Source organism: Pygocentrus nattereri, chromosome 29, assembly GCF_015220715.1.
Source record: "Pygocentrus nattereri isolate fPygNat1 chromosome 29, fPygNat1.pri, whole genome shotgun sequence".
In the NCBI taxonomy this organism is placed as follows: domain Eukaryota; kingdom Metazoa; phylum Chordata; class Actinopteri; order Characiformes; family Serrasalmidae; genus Pygocentrus; species Pygocentrus nattereri.
The window spans coordinates 14,796,555-14,818,191 of NC_051239.1; the positions used below are offsets into that span (position 1 = coordinate 14,796,555).

Here is a 21,637-nt window from a genome sequence, read left to right on the forward strand (position 1 = left end):
TTATATAAGATGCTGAATGTTGATATTGTTGTTGTCATTATTGTCATTATTGTTGTTATTATTATACTTTTTTTTATTATTATTATTATTATTATTAAAGGCCTTCAAGCTGATTCAGAGTCCTGGTGACCTGGTGTAATAACCTGTCTTCTGTTTGGGTTTGGGTTATAATTTCTTTGATTGTTTCCATTCATCTTGTCGCTGGTCTTCCTCTAAACCTCTTTTACCTTTAACTGTATTAAAGCATAATAGTCTTCTCCAGTGAATTGGTTTTTCTTATACTATGTCCAAAATGAGAGCTTCACTTTGGTTATTGGGGCTTTGAATGAGAGGTGAGGCATCTTGATCCATTTGTTTGTTTTCTTTGTTTGCACTCTTTTGATGCTTCTGTGCCCACCAGAGTGGTGATCCTAGTGTCAGAGTGATGGGGCAGCTTTTTAGAAAGTCACAGCATTGAGGTTCTTTTGTTTTGAGGTTCTAAGATTGCTCCAGCTCCACTCCATCCCATGAGCGCGTACACATGCTAACAGCCCATGCGACTGCATGGCACATTTGTTATATAAAAGTTTGCACATGTATTTTACTGAAGGCAGAACAATTGAAAATACAAATGTTTAATCAAAATTACTGATGGAGAGAGAACCAGGGATTGAAATGGTCACTGAAAGAGCAAAATAACCAAGATGAGCTTAGACTCTTACTTCACAACCTTCTGTTAGTGTGACTTCATGTTCAATGAAGACCGACAAATTTATTTATTAAAGTATTCTATGTTTATCTTGTCTTTTCTTAGAGGGGATTTCAAAAAAGCTTTCAATGCCTCTAAAAGTTACCTCACAGAAAATTTGAAGTACTTATGAATATGCTGCCTGATGTATGAGACATTATTTTACTATTAGGTTTACAGATAAAAGTTTGGCCTAAATTGTATTAAACAAAATTCGTCTATGGTGCAGAGGTACAAAATAGTCCATTTTTTTCAGATTTATTACTATTTTTCTATCGTCAACATTGCAAATAAAAACTTAAAGACGTGTAGGTTCCCTGGTCATTTTATATAGTAAATAAAATGGGGATATTTTCATGCTGTGGACATGGACCCCTGGTTCCCATCAGCACCACTGTAAAGAAGTCAGTGGAGTAGGTCAGTTGCACATTTCTCAATCAAATCACTCTTGAATAACTTTGTTTACATCCCAACCACTTTCAAGATACATAAACATGTTGTAGATGATGTTCTGCTCACAAATTAGGGGGTATATCTATTGAACTGGCAACTCACACCGTGTAAAATGATGTGTACACAGTGTAAAGCTATGCTTATACCTGTATTGAGGTTTCTCTGCTATCTTCTTTCTGTGTGTTTATGCAGGCCATGTTTGAGATTATGACATCTGAGTACTCCTATCAGCACAGCTTGAGCATCCTGGTGTGGCATTTTAAAGGCAGCGAAGCCTTGAGGAAGACCATGACCACGACTGAGCATCATCACCTTTTCTCCAATATCTCCGTCATTCAACAAATCAGCAAAAGGTGCATCTCTGGAACACGACACACTGCCGGTTTCTACATTTCACACACGTGTTAAAGTAGGCTGAGGTACTGCGGTCTGTTTTATTAGAGGGGGAATATTATAGTGCTTGTAACCTCTACATTTCAAGAAGGGCTGTAGACCGAAAAAAAAATGGTTTATGCACCTTACATTTCCCTTTCATAGCCATTCTCTTCCATACTGCTTAATTGACCAGAATTCTGTATTACTGTTCTTAATGATTTAGTGGCAAAACCTCACACTACTTTTCAGTAGGATAGCATCTTCGAATACCTGCAGTGACTAGCATGGAGTACTTCAGCCCACACTGTACAAGTGATTAATTATTAATGGCAAGTGTTTCCAAATGTGTGAACTTGATTTGAGGTACAGGAACAAAGTTTAATTACTCAAGTTTTTCCACCCCTCTACATAGAAAAGAGCATTTAGATCTCTTAACAAACACCACATTCGCCAAACCAGCTTCAGACAGACAGCCACCCTTCAGCACAAGCAGTATGTCTCAAAAGTACAGTAACTAGTTGTTTACTTCTCCCATCAGTCAGTGCCTGCTGTTAATACAGGACCTCTTTAGTGCTCTTTAATGCCTGTAAAGCAACATAAAAGAGCAAAGACACTAGCAGTCATCAACAGCCAGTGGGGCTGTGTTTATTGTAAGAAAGAGTATGGTACGTGAATGTGTATTATCCAGCATTAAAACGTTCATACAGTGTAGAAAGCAGCTGATAAAAAGGGGGTTACAAGGTTTTCTTCCTAGCAAAACAACCAAACATTAATACATTGAAATCCTACAGTTGGACCTGCCTTCTTCAGAGGTTTTCCAAGTGTGTCATGCCTGTGTTCTAACATGTTTTATTCTGACACTTGTGTTCTCTTCAGTAGAGGATATGTTGAGACATGCTAGTCAAACAGGTTTAGCAGGCCAGCTATGGTAGGAGTCATGTTTCTCTAAAGCAGGGTCATTCTCCACTTTGAAATAGCCTTTACGCAGCCTCAGAATGACTGAAACTAGCCTAGACTTGGGTCAGATACCTGGAAGTAGTGTTATATTGACAAAAGATATGGCACAATTCCAAGCCGAGCCAAGTTATGCATAACTGGTTTGTCAAGTATGCCAAACCAGCTGGGCATGGTGTTCAGCTTAGGCTGTGTGTGGGGACACGGGAGGGACTCGCAACTGTTTTTCTCCACTTGGGAGTTGCCAAAGAGTCAGGGCAAACTTAAAGGAAGGCTTAATAGAGAGGCCATTGTGTGTACAGTACTTTCTTAAATGCAGTGTTTACAAAACTGTTCCAAAAGCAGCATTTTTAACTTACAGCACCTTAGAAAGTCTAATTGTATTGCGGTTTTGCTGTTCAGTACGCACTATTACTATTATAATTACACAATTAATTACACAGCTTGTAAAATAATAACATACTAACAGTAAATGTGCCTCAGATTTATATTCTGTATTGACAGGTTCTAGTCTGCAATGACAACTTTTATCTCTTTGTTTCAGGGTGAGGATATGACAAAAACGTGGCAAACATATAAAGCTTTAATTCTTTCCAAATGGCAAAACTTCAGTAACTGCACATGTAAATCATAGCAAAGTATCTCATTTTCCTCTTGCAAGGCAACAGAATTTCTCAGCTTGTCTCAGTGGTCTACAAGTTTTGTCAAACTGTCAGACTATTTGTGCTGGAAAGTAAAGAAAACAGCATTTTCAGTCACTGTTTAGACTTTTCATTACAATTAAACTTAAAAAAAGGTGTCAGGAAGCATTTATAACAAGGTTTAAATGCTCTGCCTCAGTGTGTTTTTAAAGCTTGTTCTACTTGTATCTCATCTCTCTTTCTGGCTTTCTCTTCAGGTTTTTTGATGATCTTGAGAGGCGTCACCAATTAAACCCTGTCATTCAGGACATCAGCGACATTGTACAGGATCACGCTACCAACCACTTTGAGCCATATATCGTCTATTGCTCTAACGAAACCTTCCAGCAGAGGACGCTACAGAAGCTACTGTAAGCACTCGCAGTCAGAGAAGATCAGACTGAATATGTATAAATAAATCACAAGTTCTGTGAAATAAAGCTGAATTGACCCAGGCGGTCAGTATGAAATAATACTACAGATGGCATAGATTAAAAAAGCATGTATAAAGCACAGTCTAAAGGAGCTTAAGGATTAGTTGTCATATGATGGTGGGGATTCCCACGTGGACACGCATTGTGGCCAAAATACTAGTATTGCTACATATTGCAAATATACTGCAAAATACATGGTAATATGTTACAGGGGAAGTTTCTGCATAAGTTAGGCATGAGATTTAAGTCATTCCGAGGGGTTTTATGTGAAATGTTGCATTGTAGAAAAAAGTACCAACCTGAATTTTCTTTACAGTAGTGGTGATAGGAGCCAGGGGTTGTGATGTTTACAATACAAATATAGCCATTTTAATCAACTTTCCAAACAGCCAGTGGACCTATGTGAGTTTTTATCTGTAATGTTCACAAAGGTAGAACTCCAATAAATCAAAAGTTTTCTTTGTCTGCACAACAACCTTGTAAAACATCTTAGACATGAGGCGATGTATTCATAACTATTTCATGTCATACCTTTCTGTGAGGTACAGTAATAATTAAAGGTTTGAAATTATTTATTAGTAATTGTCATATTATATGAAATAATAATAATAATTAAGCAACGCAGACTGAAATACTAGAGCCTAGACTCCAGAAAGTATTTTGATACATATTTTAAGTTTTTTAGGGAACCAAGTAGTTATGAAATGATAAATATCATAGTCATAAGTGATCTGCTTGAGATTTTATCTCCACATCACACAGTAAAATACAATATAAGTGGTAATTTGTGTATTGCAACCTTTTGCGTAGTATTGCAAAGCTGGTATCACAATAACAATAAGGACATATTTTGCACCTTAATGCCCTGTGATCTATGTGTTTGTGTGTGTGTGTTTGTTGTAGAGCGAGCAACACTGCCTTTAAGGAGGTGCTGAAACAGATTGAGTGCAGTCCTGAATGTGGAGGATTACCCATGATCTCGTTCCTCATTCTGCCCATGCAGAGGGTCACCCGCCTGCCTCTGCTGATGGATGTGAGGAACCTCTTGCCCCCAATGCTTTTAGTTGGATTTCCCTGTGCATAAATTAAAAAAGTATTATTCTGTTATTCAGTTACGCATCTAAAGTTACCCCCTTTCTGTACATTCATGTAGACTATCTGTCAGAAGACCACCAAACAGACACCTGAATACTATGCAGCTCGCTGGGCGCTGAAGGCCATCAGCAAGGTACGCTGCATTCAGATCCATTGATGCGCAAACTCAGGCCTGTTCTGACAGTTTCTACAGGCTCTGTAGTCACTCATGGTAGAGACTTTCATGTTAAACAATAAATTGTTTATTAAGAGGCATATAAGTCATAACTCACCCTGCTTTTATTGTTACTCGGATTAAAAAAAAAAAATGCACAATTACTTTGATGGCAAATTTGAATAAATTAAATGTGTTGTGTTTTGTATTAGTTACTCAGTAACTATTGTGAATTATTCAGTAACTCGAGTCACTATGACTTGCAAAGTATTTACAGTATGTACTATGAAGCTCATATGTAACTCAGTTATGAGAGTTAGGAATTAAAGTCTTCTGTAAGGAACTTTCCTTCTTTTAATAGGTTAAACTCTACCACGAAGTATTTAAACAACAGCTGAGTGGTATGATGATGATGTCATGTTGACATATGTCCTCTCTGTTTGTGTTGACTACTTCATCTGTTGTTAGTGATACTGTGCGCTTGCAAAAGCTCAAGGCTGTTTTACAAGGTCTTATTTGTTTTGTTTATTTGTTGGTCAGCTGGTGAAAAGCTGTAATGACGGAGCCCGGAGGATGGAGCGCACTGAGCAGATGTACACCATCCAGAAACAGATGGAGTTTGGGAAGATCAAGGTCTCTACTGCAGCATTTCAGTCATCTCTGAGCCTTCCACTGTCAGATTCCTGCTCTGCTTATGGCAATTACAGTCACCAAAACAGATTACACATTGCTGATCCTATAGTGACATGCTTTGTGAACGCATGTACATAGAAAACCATCCAAGAGTGAAGAAATGAGCAAGATCTGGCAGTGCAATCATGTTTTTAGATGTAACTGTAATGGAACTGGTCGGTTCAGACAGACTGTTCTACTTCAGGTCTGTACAGGAGCAATGAGGCTAATGTAGCACTGTGGAAACTGCATGGCAACTTATACTTTTGCATCGAACAATGTAAATTTATAAAGTAATCTCAAACAGACTTGCTTATGTGGTTTCTGACAGCTTATAGCACACTGCTATCTATAAAAATGGACAGACATGTGTCGTTATCTAAAACAACTAGTAGCAGCTATCATGAAGCGTTTTTCCATTTTTATAGATAACACTATGTCATACAGTGCCAGAAACCACATAAGCAAATAAGTAAGCTGTGATTTCTGCCTGCTAAACTGCTGGCTAGAAGCTCCATTACTTGTTGGCTACATTAGCATTGTAGCCCCAGTGTAAAAGTAAAGGAAACAGGCTCCGGAGTGGCGCAGCCATCTAAGGATTGGCCCTGTCGTTAGGAGATTGCAGGTTTGTTGGCCTTGCTCTCTCTAGGTGCGTGGGATGGCCCTCCCTCTACCTCTATCACGCCCGCATCCACCCCCAGCTGATGAAATAGAATTGGCAGTTAGTGTTCTCATCCAAGCATGTTGAGCTGTCCAACGACTTTGTGCAGAGATTGGTAGACTATCTTAAACCCACATTCAAATCAAAGTATTAATACTTGTATAAAACAATTACTGAAGTTAAAGTACCTTCCCAAAAAAAGTTTTGAGTAACTTAAGTTCTTAATAAATTCGGCATCTACCAGCGTAGGAGCTGAAGTTTGTTAGGCTTTATTCTTCTCTTTTAGTGATTCTTTTGGTCAAAAATAAAATGCTAAAGCTCCGAAATCAGATGCATGGCCAAATTCAAAGTAGTATGAATAGCTAGAATGTAACAGAGCAAAAAGCAGATTTCTTTACTTACTAATATACTTTAGACGCCAAAGCATTGTGATTGAAAATACTCAAGAAAAACTGGATTTTACTTAAAGTACATGTACCAGAATAAGTGTTAATTAGTTACTACCTACTTCTGACATTGTGTTAGCAGCAGTTTGGAAAGATGTGGTGGAGCTTCATGTGTCTCAGATGAAGCATGTGCCAGCCTTTACCTTGGTGGTCAAGTAGCACTGTGTAATCAGGGTTGACCTAAGTAAGTGCTGGACATTGGCTAAATTAGGGAAGATAGACTTGCTTATGTAGGCGTGCAGGTTGGCTGGGAAAAAAAGTACTTTGATTTTTCGCTCTACTGTTGCTTTAAACTCTGGACCAGAGCATGTGTAAGTCTATTATACTCCCTCAGAGACTAACCTCCTTCTCCACTCTGGTTTTGTGTGTAGCCGTTCCCGTTGGTCTCGTCCTCTCGCTGGCTGCTGAAGAGAGGTGAGCTGGCCATATGCCTGGAGGAGCTGAGCATCTTCTGGAAGGCTTTCAGCCACAAGAGCTATTACCTGTTTCTCTTCAATGACGTGCTTATCGTCACTAGGAAAAAAAGGCAGGTCCACTATCCTTTTTAATGGTGTATATGCAAATTTCATAAAACTGTACATTGTAGTAAGCAGCGAAACAGAATACAGACATCATGACATCAAGTATTCAGTAAGTACTTAAAGTGCTCTGAAGTTAAAGGGGAATTGCGTGGATTTCCTAGAATTTATGCATAATTAAAGAGTTAAGATGTAAATAAAAACATTCAGAGTGGTTTGATGTAAAACCATCTTCAAAAGCCTAATGAAAATTTATAAACCGGGGTATTCTGTTCTGCTCTTGGGGGGCTCAGTGCAGTGTGTGTGATTTCCTATCTCGTACACAACTGTTTCAACTCAATCTGTTAGCTTAGACCTCTTGGGGTAAACCTTCCCACTAGTAAATACAACCCCAATTCCAATGAAGTTGGGATGTTGTGTAAAACATAAATAGAAACAGAATACGATTTTCAACGTATATTCAATTTAATACACTACAAAGACAAGATATTTAATGTTCAAACGGATAAACTTTATTGTTTTTTGCAAATATTCACTCATTTTGAATTTGATGCCTGCAACATGTTCCAAAGAAGTTGGGACAGGGGCATGTTTACCACTGTGTTACATCACCTTTCCTTTTAACAACACTCAATAAGCGTTTGGGAACTGAGGACACTAATTGTTGAAGCTTTGTAGGTGGAATTCTTTCCCATTCTTGCTTGATGTACAACTTCAGCTGCTCAACAGTCCGGGGTCTCCACTGTCGTATTTTGCGCTTCATAATGTGCCGCACATTTTCAATGGGAGACAGGTCTGGACTGCAGGCAGGCCAGTCTGGTACCCACACTCTTTTACTACGAAGCCATGCTGTTGTAACACGTGCAGAATGCGGCTTGGTGTTGTCTTGCTGAAATAAGCAGGACGTCCCTGAAAAAGACGTTACTTGGATGGCAGCAGATGTTGCTCCAAAACCTGTATGTACCTTTCAGCAGTAATGGTGCCTTCACAGATGTGCAAGTTACCCATGCCATGGGCTCTAACACACCCCCACACCATCAGAGATGCTGGCTTTTGAACTTTGCGCTGATAACAATCCGGACAGTCCTTTTCCTCTTTGGCCCGGAGGACACGACGTCCATGATTTCCAAAAACAGTGTGAAATGTGGACGCGTCAGACCACAGGACACTTTTCCACTTTGCATCAGTCCATCTTAGATGAGCTCAGGCCCAGAGAAGCCGGCAGCGTTTCTGGGTGGTGTTGATATCTGGCTTTCGCTTTGCATGGCAGAGTTTTAACTTGCACTTGTAGATGGAGCGACGAACTGTGTTCACTGACAGTGGTTTTCTGAAGTGTTCCTGAGCCCATGTGGGAATATCCGTTACAGAATGATGTCGGTCCTTCTGCCTTGCCGCTTAGTTGCAGAGATTTCTCCTGATTCCCTGAATCTTTTGATCATATTATGGACTGTAGATGATGAAATCCCTAAATTCCTCACAATTGCATGATGAGAAACGTTGTTCTTAAACTTTTGGACTATTTGCTCACGCAGTTGTTCACAAAGTGTTGAACCTCGCCCCATCCTTGCTTGTGAACGACTGAGCCTTTCAGTGATGCTCCCTTTATACCCAGTCATGACACTCACCTGTTTCCAAGTAACCTGTTCATCTGTTGAATGTTCCAGACAGGTGTTTTTTGAGCATTCCTCAACTTTCCCAGTCTTTTGTTGCCCCTGTCCCAACTTCTTTGGAACGTGTTGCAGGCATCAAATTCAAAATGAGTGAATATTTGCAAAAAACAAAGTTTATCCGTTTGAACATTAAATATCTTGTCTTTGTAGTGTATTCAATTGAATACAGGTTGAAAAGGATTTGCAAATCATCGTATTCTGTTTTTATTTATGTTTTACACAACGTCCCAACTTCATTGGAATTTGGGTTGTAAATAAAAAAAAGCTTTGAGCCTTTTTCAAATGTATTGTTTTAGTTTAGATCTTATTTTAGATCTTGGGCAGGAGGTCAATGGCAGAGGCAGTTTGAGGTGAGTGGCCGCAAAGGCAGCTCTCGGTGGGAGGTGGGGGGGTTAGATGGCTGCTGTAGCGTAACATGCCTGAGATTCCTGAATGACTTCTGACATTAGATTCCTTTACCTCTGCAATCGAGTCACATCCCTGACTCAAGCTACTGCTCATATCTCAGCAAAGAGAGGAAGCACAAGAAGCGTGGCTGGACTGTAGTTTAGTCTCATATCTCTCATGAGTGGGATGTCATTCTCATAACTGGAGCTTTGCCTCTCAGTCATTGTTTTTGGAATGCTTTCCAGGCTTATTAAAGGGAGTGTTATTCATGATAAAACAGCCCATCAGTGTTCAATTCCTTTTTATACATTAGTATACAAAAGATACAGCAATAACCCTTTGAAAATGCCTTTTAGTGCATTTGCATGCACAACATTAAAACGATCATTATCGGATTTCTGATCAGTTGAATGTTCATGTAAACCACATACTCTTTGTTTCTTAGATGGGATTATTGGAGCTGAAGAAATTGATTTTAGCTTAGTAATCAGGTTTTTCAGCCTCACTATGATTTCTTTCCTTATTCCTAGTCTCCTAAGCAAGTGTGCAAACAGGGGTACAGCTGTCCCGAAAACAGCAAATGCTGTTTCAACACAGAATCTGCAAAATGGCAATGAAGCTCTTTGGGTGGGGGGTGAAAGGTGTTGGGAGTGGAGAAAAAGGGAAAGGCAGATTAGCTTTGCAGAGCTATGCAGGGAACAGATGAGAAGCGATGGTATCCAGAAATATGGGGAAGTGTCAGACGTGAGAATGAGATATGGAGCCAGAAAAGGTGTTGGAATGTGCAGTAAGCTGCGGCAGATGAAACGAGACAAGACGAGGTACAATACGAAGGGTGTGGCCAAACGAGTTGAAGCCTAGTGCAGATATTGTGAGAATTTTGCCTCTGACATGTTCCTCCTCCTATTCCATAACTCCAATAAACACACTCACTGTTTCAAATATGTCTTTAAAACGGCTGATTTCTTCTGCCTAAAAAGTAGTTTTAGCAGCTGTTGTTAGTAAAATGATAAAGTATGGTGAAAAAAATGTGGTTATGGGTAGACTGATCTTCAACCAGATTGTGTGGCAGAACTAAATGCCGAGTAATTTCTAGTCAACTTGTTGTTTCCGCAGCATTTACTGTGCTTATACCAAATATATGCAGCGTATTCTTTTTTATAGATACAAAACATATCATGAACTGAAAGGTAATATTACAGCACTTAGGTTTTCTGAGGATTTATGAATTGGATGAGGCAGAAAGATACACATTTAAACACATCATTTTCAGTCCACTTAACCAGAACTAATGTTTGTGTTCTTAAAGTACTGACAATATTCAGAATGCTCAGAAAAGCACTTTGTGATCGATCACAATCACAATATAAATTAATATATTGCCCAGTCCTATAACCTAGTTTTGTCTGTGTGTCTTTCTGTGTATTTGTAATATGAATCTGTGTTTAATTATACAGCGAGGAGAGCTATGTGGTGTGTGACTACGCCACTCTGGAGAATGTGGAGGTAGAGGAAGCGCAGGTTGACTCTAAGCTGTACCTGCGGATGGCCATGAATCCCAACAGCGAGGGGCGCTGTGAGCAGATGGCATTAGTGGCTGAAAACAAGTAAGTGGCCATAATAGTGTTGTGACTGGCACCATCTGCTGGCTCAGATGTGAACAATTATCAGCCATCAAACAGCATTTGGCAGCTTGCAAGACTTCAGTGTCTCTAGAGAACAGTTAATAATTAAAGTAATTTTTGTATTTTTATGAAGAGATTTAAGTATGAATGTGTTTGCAGGCTGGACAGAGCTCGCTGGGTCACGGCTCTGCAGAGTCACAAGGAAACGTGGAGTATCATTAACAAAGATGGTAAGTCTGAGTTTAGATATAGAAGATATAGTGGTACATCAGTGAGACATAACAGTTCATAATTATAGATTCAGAAAGAGACCGTTGTTTTCAGTTTTACAGCTTTTTTTTAAATCAATTATCTCCAGTTCTCTTGAACTTTATTCTTTTACTCCTGCATTACAATTAAGCCAACTTTAGCAGCTCAGTTATATTATTGACAGCAAACGTTTTTTCATGCTTATTTGTGCTAATCTATTCCAGATCTGCCTCAGTACGAGGCCACTAAAGCTTATATGCCCAAAGAGCCGGACGAGCTGAGCCTCCAGCAGGCTGAAGTAGTCATCGTTCTGCAGGAAGTGGATGGTGAGATGGCATTGTCATACCTAGACATTATTTGACTACTCAAGTGGGTTGGGTCTTCTAAAGATGACTTAAAGCAAGAGCAATAATGTGATGCTAAATGAATGTTTAACCACCAACATCACTGCTGTGGTTGAAGGTGAATTGAAACTGGTGGGGAGCAGCTGGCATGATGTAACGTGCATAGCTTTAACTCATTACCAGCAACTGAAACCCCTTTTAGGTGAAGTGGTCCTCCACCTAACAGCAGCTTCCTGTCTGGTAAACACATCTGCATCATGTTTTTTTTATATTTTTGAGACCATGGGAAGTGCAGAATGGAGTAATTCGATTTTTAAGTTCAATCTAGTACAATCATGTAAACTTCATGATGCAGTGCAGCAGAGCAGTCTTCAGAAGTTACATATCTTTGCTGTCCAGCAAAAAAGTCCCTAATGTAGTAACTTTGAGACAGCAAAAAGTTGTCAACTTCTAAGTTAGTGTGAAGAGATTTTATTCCAAATACTTTTGGTCCATCCATCAGGAATTTTTCACACACTGTAAAGGACAGCAGGACAAAGTTTACCTGTCTAATTATTTAAAAAGGTCCTATTAAGGTAAAATGGAATTGTAAAAATTCAAAAAGGCTCGTTTTGATGTGCATCAGCCCCTAAATTTCAACATTCCGAAATGTTAAAATAATGCCCGTTTTATGTGGACATAGTAACATATTGCAAAAGAGGAAACACTAACCCCTGCACTTTGTGATAGTGGGTGCAAATTATAATCAAAGCAATAGCTCAGTCAGAAAGGCAAATTTTGGTAATTGTAATGAAAATCAAACAGCATAAATGTCATCAGCTTTTATGGTTGCCCTGTTAGCATATCTGGTTAACCTACCCCTAAAAACTTCTGCTGCCTGAAATATCTCACTTCAGGCTGTCGCAATTAGTTTGTCACGTGGTCTTTTGAGTTTAGTGTTCCATATTACTAAGAGCCTGAGGACCGAGTAGCAATAGTCCACTCACTTCACAATTTGTTCAAATGTCTAAAAACCTGAAGCCTTTCCCTGCTTATGATGTACATCTCAATATGTTCACAACACACTGAACTGTGTGCTGCATCAACAACCATACTGGCAGACATCTGACTTCCAATACTTGGAGCTTTGTCTGTAGCTTTAACTGAACTCCACTGTTTTCCAGGTTGGTGCTATGGGGAGCGAATGAGGGATGGTGAAAGAGGCTGGTTTCCAGCCAGCTGTGCCACACAAATCACCAACCGCACTGCTCTGGAGTCCAACATTCAGCGCATGGAGCGACTTCGCAAAGAGACCAACGTCTGATAAGACTTTGAAACTACATGTTGCTTTCCCACCAAAGGACTGCATGTGTCAGCTACTTCAGAAAGGGTGGGGATTTTATAGATTGAGCTTGTGACTTTATAGTGTGAATGAATTATCCAGTTCTCTGCACAACTAAATGAATTCCGAGTAGAGACTGAACGCCCCCCAAACAAAAAACAAACAAACAACAACAACAAAAAAAACTCATGGAGAAACTTCGTCTTTGTCTTTTATTTTGAGCTTGCCTTTTGTTAAAATTCATGTCTGGATACATAAAAAGTTATTTAAAAATGTCAAACTGACCAGATATCAAATTACTTCTTTTAAAAACCATTTGGTGTAAAAACTTAAGACCGATTTAGAAAAACATCTGCTGTTTCCCCAAAACTTTTAGCTGTCACATAAAAAGAATGGGAAAAGAAAACAGGTCTGCATAGATTCTGCAGGCAATCGGTGGTAATCTGGTCAAACGCATGTTGCAAGCTTAGACGATCGTCAGGTCAAATCTGGTTCTTATTGCTCGGATCTTGGATGTTTCTTCGTCTTGACAAAAACTGTAAATACAAAGCAAAACAGAGTGTTAAAATTAAGCTTCAACTAAAGTCAACAATGCCAAGTCTGCAAAGCTACTGTAGGGCACTGTCTTTGCAACTACTGCTCAATTTGAAACTACCAGGCAGAGAAAACGTTGCCCAGCGATGGCAATGCCAGCGGCACAATAGTGCGCTAGAGCCAGGCATTTAGTTTGCTTTATCAGATCCGCAGCATTAGCTTATGCCGTCACTGAACAGGCTGATCCAGCCTTGTGTCAATGGAAAGTGCAAACTGAAGCACAGCTCCAGGGCAATCAGAGTTTAACTGAGCTGGGCAATATACCAAGATGCCATCCCTTGTGGCATTTGCCCTTCCCTTTCCAGCTAAAGCAGTTAAACCAGAGCATTATACATGGATGTGATAAACATCTGACAGTTGCATTTCAGACATTGGGATGGTTTTATCAAGCAGTGATGGCATATGCATTCTCAAATGCCTTAAATATTTAAATGAAAAATCTATAGCAAGACTTCATGAAGCCAGAGTAATGGGTCTGGCTGCTAACTACAATTTTCTTGTTATTCTCCAAATTAACTGATCGTTACTGCGCATTTTATAAAGCACAGTTAATGTTGCTGTCTATATATCAGACGAATAATCAATGCAGAACAGCTGCCAGAATATTAGAATGATTTTTTTAAAAATGACACCCAGAAGAAGCTGTGGACTCAATGCAGTCCCTGTCCTTGGAGTAGTACAAACACCTCAGACTTCTAAAAACATTACAATGCAAGTCTTTTTGTCTCACTAACAATTATGGGCTAGTCAAGGCGTAGCCTTGTTTCTCTTGGCACTTCCAGAATGGGACTGCATTCTCTGAGGAAAACCATTTTATTACATATACAGCCAACTGGACCCCTCACATGTTGAATGTGTTGCTGAACAAGGCACCAGCAGTAAGCACCACCGTACAAACACTCACATGATCTGAAAATATCTGCGCCTAGGGATCACATCAGTGTAATCATAGCACAGCAATTCATCAATGGTTAGAGTGTTCACCAATTATTTAAAGAATCCTGTGATTCAGTTCTACTAGATCCTTCTTTGATGCTTTCTGAGTTGCCCACTGTTCCACTACACATTTCCAGTTTGAGTTCAGAAAGGGAATGATAACCATGTGGGATCACTGAACCTGTAAAACCAGCCACTAAAACAGAAGAAAACAAACCAACCCGGCAGGATGGTGCAAGATGGTGAGGCCGGCAGCGGATGTTTTACTCGGCCCCGCCTTGTTCGGCTTCGGGAGCGGCTGATTTGTCAGCGGATGCTTCGGCTGCCTTGCTGTCCTTGCCGTCCTGAGGCTTGGTGGTCTGGGCCCGTCTGCGGCGGTAGTTGAAGTTGCGGCGATAGCGGCGCTGGCGGGGCTCCTGATTTTGGCCGCCCTCACCCTGATTCTCCTTGTCCTCTTCCCCTTCCCGCACCGGCCGGGGACGGGGGGGACCCCTGCCACAAATGCACAAACAACCCGTTACTTATCCATCACATGAATTTAAGAAGTCAGCTACTTATGTCCTAGAGTACCCCAAGATACAGGAAAACACCTTTTTAAAGGGTAATTTCAAAATTATGAAAACTGTGTACTTCATCTATTTTAATATGGTAGCACATCATCTAGATCAGGGCTACCATACTTCCTGTGTGTTGCTGATAGCATGTTTTCAAGCTGACACATAGCTGAACACACTTGGAAGACAGTACTGAAGAATCAATCAATTTTTGTAGGGTTAGATGACCTAACAGGCAGCCACATTCTGCATCAGCAGAATGAAATGTCATTCATTCTGTTTGATTCAATGTCAGTGATCAGTTTTAAACTATTACTGCCAAGTTTAGGTCTGCCAAATGTCATCTCAGAGCTGCAGCCTCATTGCAGCAGACACACAACATGCAAACCTTGGTCTGAACCTTGGTCGGAAGCCTCTGTAGTAGTTCTGCCTCACTGGTTTGTTGCCCTGGTCTGGTCCACCCTGGTTCTCATCACCTTCCCCACTCTACAAAAGCATGACAAAAAGAAAGTTACACACACAATCAGAGCAGATCTTTCCCCCCACTGCTGATACACAGGCAATTACCAACAAAAATACACACACTTTCTGAGCTGCTTCTCCCTCAGGGTCGCAGGGACCAACAATAACAGTGCAATCAATTAAATATATTTCCCACAATATTTGTGCAACTTATGACTACAGATACAATTAGTCACAAGTAAGATCCTTCAGACTTAACGGTTCTAGTGGTGGTCCTGGAGAAGTCTTTTTTTTTTTTAAAGCATAATCTCTGTTCCAATAGACACTTTAATTCAAGGTGCTTGTTAATTAGTTGAAAAATGTATATTAGAATAAGGGAAACAAATGCTCTAGGGCCAGGATTGGGAATCACTGTTCTAAAACTGCATTAAAAGTTTGTTTTAGATGCAATGTGCAATTTTAATACCCCCCCTCATCTCAGTTGCACTGCTGCCAGCCTACCTCAGTCATTTCTCCTCTGGGGGGTGTGTTGGTATAAGGGGGCCTGCGCCCATAGCGCCTCCTGACGTAGTATGGGGGGTAGCGCCGCCTGCCAGGGAAGGAGGGCTTTCGCTGCTGCTGGTCACCCTCAGGTGCACTCTCTCCGCCCTCCCTCTTCTCACGCACCTCTCCCTCCCCATCACTCGGATAGTTCTCCTGGTAGTCACGAGGAGGCCCCCTCCTGCGTGGGTACCGCCTGTACCGGTTTCTGTCGGCTGCATATTTGCTCCCTTGAACGGGGACACCGCCAGGCCCGGTAACGTTGGCTGCCTCAGCACCCTGGAGAAAAGATTTAATATTGATGAGTCACTGGGCATGTTCATGTTACAGAGAAGACCCAAATGCATTATTTTGCATGTTATACATTCAATTTGCTCAATTTAAATTTAAAAATAGAACATAATTTCCATTTACTTAAAAGCAGTTAACAGTTACAATTTCTCACTCTCCAAAATAAAGTCAACCAGTGTTGGCTGTAGTTAATTTGGCAAAATGTGCATCCAGGTTTTTTTTGGGTCACATGTTCAATTGTAGATGAGCCACAAACAACTATGAACAGTCAAGACAGCAATACCAGATGTTAATAAACAAATTAAAATGATCAGGCTTGTAATGCAAACCTAACCAAGATTAAGATTAATGTTAATGTTAAATTGCTCAGTCATATAAAGTTGGGAGATCAGGTAATTATGTTTTCACTTCATAAAATGTGTTTTGAATATTTCAGCAACACACATTTTATACAGATTGCATAACCTAATTAATGTATGCGTGCATCTCAAACCTATTTAAACAGCACAGATTCTACCTTTAACAACTGAGAAATACAATTCTTAGTTTATTGAAGACATAAATGCTCTACTTAATTAACTGGCTTAAGTTCTGGATGGAACTTTAACCAGGTCAAAAGCAAGAAATTAACTCCCACCTTTTCCCCTTCAACCACATCAAACTCCACAGTCTCTCCATCCCCAACACTGCGAAGGTATTTCCTTGGGTTATTCTTCTTTATGGCAGTCTGAGGACAAGCAAAAACCAAGCATGAGCCATTATACCAAACCATTTACTTTGTTCTTTATAGTGATTTATCCAAAGCCAGAAAAGATGTGGCAACTATTTACCTGGTGTACAAAGACATCTTCTTTTGTATCATTCCTTTAAATAAAAATTACAAAAGGAAAACAGACACACTATGTCAGCTATAGTGACAGAAGACACGGTTAATTGAGATAAACATGAACCAACTGGCTTTAGACAATGATTAAGACTCTTGAGTAAACAGTAGTGTGCTCCTGCCAGAGTAGTCAGCATTCTGGCTATAAGCATTTCAAAGCTCTAATAGGATTGAGGATGTTCCCTGACACACATATAATAGCTGGTGTCTGAGGGTTGCAAGCCGTTTACCTGTTGATGAAACCATAGCCATTCCTTACGTTGAACCATTTCACTGTGCCCAGGACCTTTGTTGCTAAAAAGGAGGTAAAAATCGAAAAATTAGCAAACACCTTTGGAATGTTTATACAAACAGTGAATAGGAGAGTTTTCACATGAGGCAGAGGCACTCAAAACACATAGCTATGAAGAAAAGGAACCCATAACCATTGCCAAAATCTAGGAAGACATTTAGAGGGAATCTATTTATAACCTCCAACTGTCGTGCTGTTTATAGACTCTGATGTAAAACCACTGCTCTGCATGGCCAGCTGCTCATATCAAGAGTCTTTCTTCAGAAAATAACTAAGTAGATCTGCTATGACCCTGTATTCAAAATGAAATGGTGAACGCAGTCTTGAATCCAATATTTCACATTTTTATTTGATGTCCACTTATGTGGGCTTATGTTCCCAAAAGGTCTGTTTCCAACACCTCTTTAAATCTCAAGACAGTTTTATTTATTTTACTTTAAAGAAAAACAGCTCTCTGGAGTCGGTTCTGAATTGCACTTCATTCAAAATTAAATCCAGATAGAAACTCTACTTATAACTTTAACTTAAATGGACGAAGCTACAACACTGAACGGCCACATATATAAAAGGCGTTTGTCTTTGTGACAGCACAGAAAATAAGAGTGAAAACGAGCCGTCTTTCCACCTCAGCTTCCATACACTGACTACAAAGTGGAGGGACTGAAGGCGTGTTTTGAAACCAATATCCAAGTAATATTAACAGAGTGAGGAAAACGTGTTTTCAGCGTACATGCCCTTTAAACCAGTCGCTGTAGGTCCAGCTTAATAGTCCTCATAAATTATGTTCCATCCAAGTCTCATCACCGGGCTGGGCGGCACTGACTCGCTAGTTCAAGGAAACGAGACAGAGGGTGAAATAAGGAAGACATTCAAGTTACACGTGGTGTAACACGTTCCTGTTCCGAGGCAGGTCTTACTTTACTTCACAAAACCTTAGACTGCGTAGTCTCGCATCGAGTGGATTTAAATAAGCCGACAAAACGAATCCAACATCTCTCAGTGTTTAAAAAATGTCGAAGTCTGCGAGCTACGACACTAAATAGCGTTAGCCGGCTCGCTAACCAGCTAGCTCCACTGCTGCTGCGCTTCAGGAGGTTAAGCATAGTAGCCAGTTAGCCACTAGCCCCAACCATGTGGCTGGACAGGCGCCAGATAGAAAAACATTTCTTTCTGCGGCAGACCCCCCCAGTTAGACGAACTACAGACGGCGGTCGTGTTTTCACGTCCATCGATTAGTCGCGGAGCGGCGCGCTTCCAGTCGACTGGTCGGGCTGAGCTCGCACCGTATGCGCGCTCGACGCCTAGACAAAAGAAATCCCCATCATCTGAGCAGCGCGGCGGACATTTTGGGAACGGTAGACTGGGAAAGCTGGGTTAACGTAGCTTCGCCTTACCGAGCTGGAGTCCCGGCCGACTCGAGTCCGGAAAACGGCTGCACTTTTAAAAGACTGAAGTAATTCGGCCGAAGCGTCTCAGCTTTGTTTTGTTTCTCTGGGAATGCGTGTTGGGTTAGCTCGGCCAGGTTCAGACGGAGGCCAGCAGACAAACAAAGACTGCACTTAGCTTACGAGGCTGACATCGGCTTCCTATTAGCCAGCCTCTAGCTCGAGTTACCCCGTCCCACCTTAACCAGCACAATCTAACTGCTACACTATTTAAGGTGGAACGGGAAAATTCGTGAATAGGGTAGGTTAGTATGTTTGGCCGATAAATTCCCCGACGGCTACTAATGATCGTTAATGAGCGTTAATGATCAAGCCGTTCGCATTTTAACAGCACATTACACGCTCTTATGCTCGGGGTCTCTGGCTGCTCGTCAGCTAGCCAAGGGATCTCGGTAACGCGGAGGCAGAAGGGGGTCACGATCAAGGCCAAACGTAACGTTACCTCGCGGGCTAATAGCGATGAAGACGCTGGACAGCAATTTACACGAACTCCTCATCGCATGACTCAAGTCCAAGGTGACGTTTTAGCCCTTCTAAAAATGAGCCGCGTAACCAGACGTATGAATTAGTGATGCTGAAGCCAGAAGTCGGTCTAAACCAAGCCACCGCTCTCGTTCTCGTAACTTAGCTAGCTTGTCGAGTAGCCGGCCGGTGTGGTCACACTCACAGGCCTCGTGTTAGCAGCGTTAGCTAGTAAGCTAACCGCTCGACCAAGCGTCGATTTTTGAACCAGCACGGCGCGCGGACGGAACGTAGAACGCTCATCGGTTTAAAATCCGAACTGCCCACAAAATTAACCGTCACACTTTTACGTCTGACCGGCTGAGGTTAAGCGCCGCCAGGGCGGAGGCCAGTATTACTGGACCAGTTCAACATTTGACGAGTGTTGTGGTCATCAGCGTTTCTTAAGGAGCAGCACAGCGACACATTGCGATAGCGACGTTGCTGGCTAGCAGGTAAAATTAGGAAAAATTGTTTCACACAGCCACTGTAGCCGTTTCAACTGAGTGACTTTATTAGAGCCATAGGAACTCGGTAACGAATTTTTACCGTATTTCTTCAATTAACAAGAATAGTCAGTATGACTGCTGAGAAACCAACACCAGCCTCCGAAACACTCGAGCTTTCCAGCCCTGATCCACAAGCCCAGCAACTAACTAGAACGGCTGTAGGCAAGTTACCACAAGCGCTAGCTAACCTAGCTGCCTTACCGATGACCTTCTTATCCCCCGCGGTAGCTGCAGCTGCCGGGTTGGATGGGCTCTCCGCGTCGGCGGCAGGCTGCGGCGGCTGCTGTGTTTCGGCCTCGCTGCTCATGGTGGTTCCTTGTTGGTAAAGCCGGCGGTGGCTCTCTAGTGTATGTTCCCGGTGCTAGATGGTAACTTGGGCCGGCGGTGGTGGGGGCTACTGCCTTCGGGCTCTCAGCTTTCCTTTCTCCGCTCCCGCTGCCGATCTAACTGGACGGAATCAGAAACGACACTGGAGGATATCCTTGAACGGCCCTCCCACTCTCTCTTATGATTGGTGGACATTGTCGTCTTTGGCGGACAAAGATCTCTTCTCTCAAGCTGATTGAGTCCTTTCGTTGTCAGTTATGTCGTATCTTTACGCATCGTACCTGTGATTGGTTCGTTCCGAAAGAGGTAGAGGCGAAAGCATCGGCATGATGGAGACAGCTGAACTAGTTCCCCTAGCCTACAGCTCTAATGTGGCTCTGTAAGGGATGTTTATTTGCAATAAAACGGCTAATTTGGCATGACATTGAATTACATCGAAGTAAATTGAAAAGAAAAAAAATCTGCACGGATAAACATTTTAGATGTGAACAAAGTAGGTATACACCGATATGGGAATCGGAAGCCGATGTCTGATATCCGATATTTTTCATGTAAATGTTTGCTAGTGCAGATGCCGATACGTTCAAAAATAATGCCGAATGCGTGACTACATCTACTTGATTAGCAGTTTAGGCAAACTTAAATATTTTGAGGGTTATTAATGCTAAACATGAATAAAATGCAGATACGTTAGCACTGTAACCAACCATCACCTAAACATCCCGTTTTCCTGAGTACAAAAATACGCTGTCCATCAAGCAGTCAAATATCGGTCTGTTATTATTGGTTTGTTTTTTTAGTGATTATTTTTGCCGATACAGATATAATTCTGATATCAATATGCAATTCTAAAAGTCATTCAGAGCGGTTTGGTATAAAATGCACTGTTCTAGAGAAACTTAGTCAGAACTGTCCACAGTGGTGCTGATGGGAGCCAGACGTCTAAAGAGTTCAATGCCTCTTAAAGTTGCCTCACAGGTTATTAGACAAGGAATGCTCTAATGTTACCTGAAGCCTGAGACTCTGTTTAACTAGCTTTGCGATGAGGTTTTGGCCTAAAACATTTGAAATACATCCATATTGGAGAGGTCCATAAAGGGCTTTATAAGGCAAAAAAGCACCCAAAGAAAAGATTTTTCACCACCATGATAAAAAAAATAAAAACTGGTGAATTTCTCTACAGTGAATCGACTGTTTACATCTCAACAGTTGAATTACACATAAATTCAGAGGAATTTGTATAAGTGATTAAAGGGTATGTGAGATGGCCCTGTTAACAGCACATTAAAACAGAAAAGCAGTACACTAGAAGCTGTACAAACTGTTTAGGGGGATCCCCCTCTGGTAAACTCTTAACTAGCTTCTGTGGACACTGTCAAATATACCTGACACATTAGCTTAGTATGAAACGATATAAACCTTAATTGTATGCACTGAATTTACAGCCAAAACATTGACCTTCTCTCCTTTCGCCTAAGCCAATTTGAAACCATAGTGCAGCTACTTCATTTCCAAGGCAACCAGGCACTGAAAATGTG

The 21,637-nt window shown here is 41.1% G+C and overlaps 2 protein-coding genes across 3 annotated transcripts in view; one reads left to right on the forward strand and one right to left on the reverse strand.

The window, feature by feature from the left end:
- Positions 1–13,100, forward strand: part of arhgef16 (Rho guanine nucleotide exchange factor (GEF) 16) — a 24,222-nt gene extending 11,122 nt beyond the window's left edge. Inside the window, exons 6-15 of the mRNA XM_017705765.2 lie at positions 1,373–1,533; positions 3,408–3,560; positions 4,527–4,656; positions 4,777–4,851; positions 5,413–5,505; positions 7,023–7,177; positions 10,684–10,833; positions 11,011–11,081; positions 11,325–11,426; positions 12,608–13,100. Of these exons, the coding sequence (XP_017561254.1) occupies positions 1,373–1,533; positions 3,408–3,560; positions 4,527–4,656; positions 4,777–4,851; positions 5,413–5,505; positions 7,023–7,177; positions 10,684–10,833; positions 11,011–11,081; positions 11,325–11,426; positions 12,608–12,747 (1,230 nt within the window). The 3' untranslated portion in view covers positions 12,748–13,100. The remainder of the gene's footprint in view (positions 1–1,372; positions 1,534–3,407; positions 3,561–4,526; positions 4,657–4,776; positions 4,852–5,412; positions 5,506–7,022; positions 7,178–10,683; positions 10,834–11,010; positions 11,082–11,324; positions 11,427–12,607) is intronic.
- On the reverse strand, positions 12,964–20,234 carry ybx1 (Y box binding protein 1). Of its 2 annotated transcripts, none has more exons than XM_017705767.2 (8): positions 19,974–20,234; positions 17,256–17,319; positions 16,973–17,006; positions 16,780–16,869; positions 15,813–16,130; positions 15,250–15,335; positions 14,517–14,787; positions 12,964–13,301 (listed from the first exon to the last, which is right to left on the reverse strand). In XM_017705767.2, the coding sequence occupies exons 1-7, from the start codon at positions 20,077–20,079 to the stop codon at positions 14,559–14,561; spliced, it is 927 nt and encodes a 308-aa protein (XP_017561256.1). In that variant the 5' UTR covers positions 20,080–20,234; the 3' UTR covers positions 12,964–13,301; positions 14,517–14,558. The 2 variants fall into 2 exon arrangements, with proteins under 2 accessions (XP_017561256.1, XP_017561255.1); XM_017705766.2 differs by having other exon boundaries at positions 15,238–15,335.
- Positions 20,235–21,637: the final 1,403 nt, after the last annotated feature.

Coding starts and splice junctions, on each gene's coding strand:
- ybx1 (XM_017705766.2), bottom strand. CDS start 20,079: ATGAGCAGCGAGGCCGAAACACAGCAGCCGCCGCAGCCTGCCGCCGAC. Junction 16,131..16,779: donor ATGTGGTTGAAGGGGAAAAG/GTGGGAGTTAAT, acceptor TCTTTTCTCCAG/GGTGCTGAGGCAGCCAACGT. Junction 15,336..15,812: donor CCAGAGGAGAAATGACTGAG/GTAGGCTGGCAG, acceptor ATGCTTTTGTAG/AGTGGGGAAGGTGATGAGAA.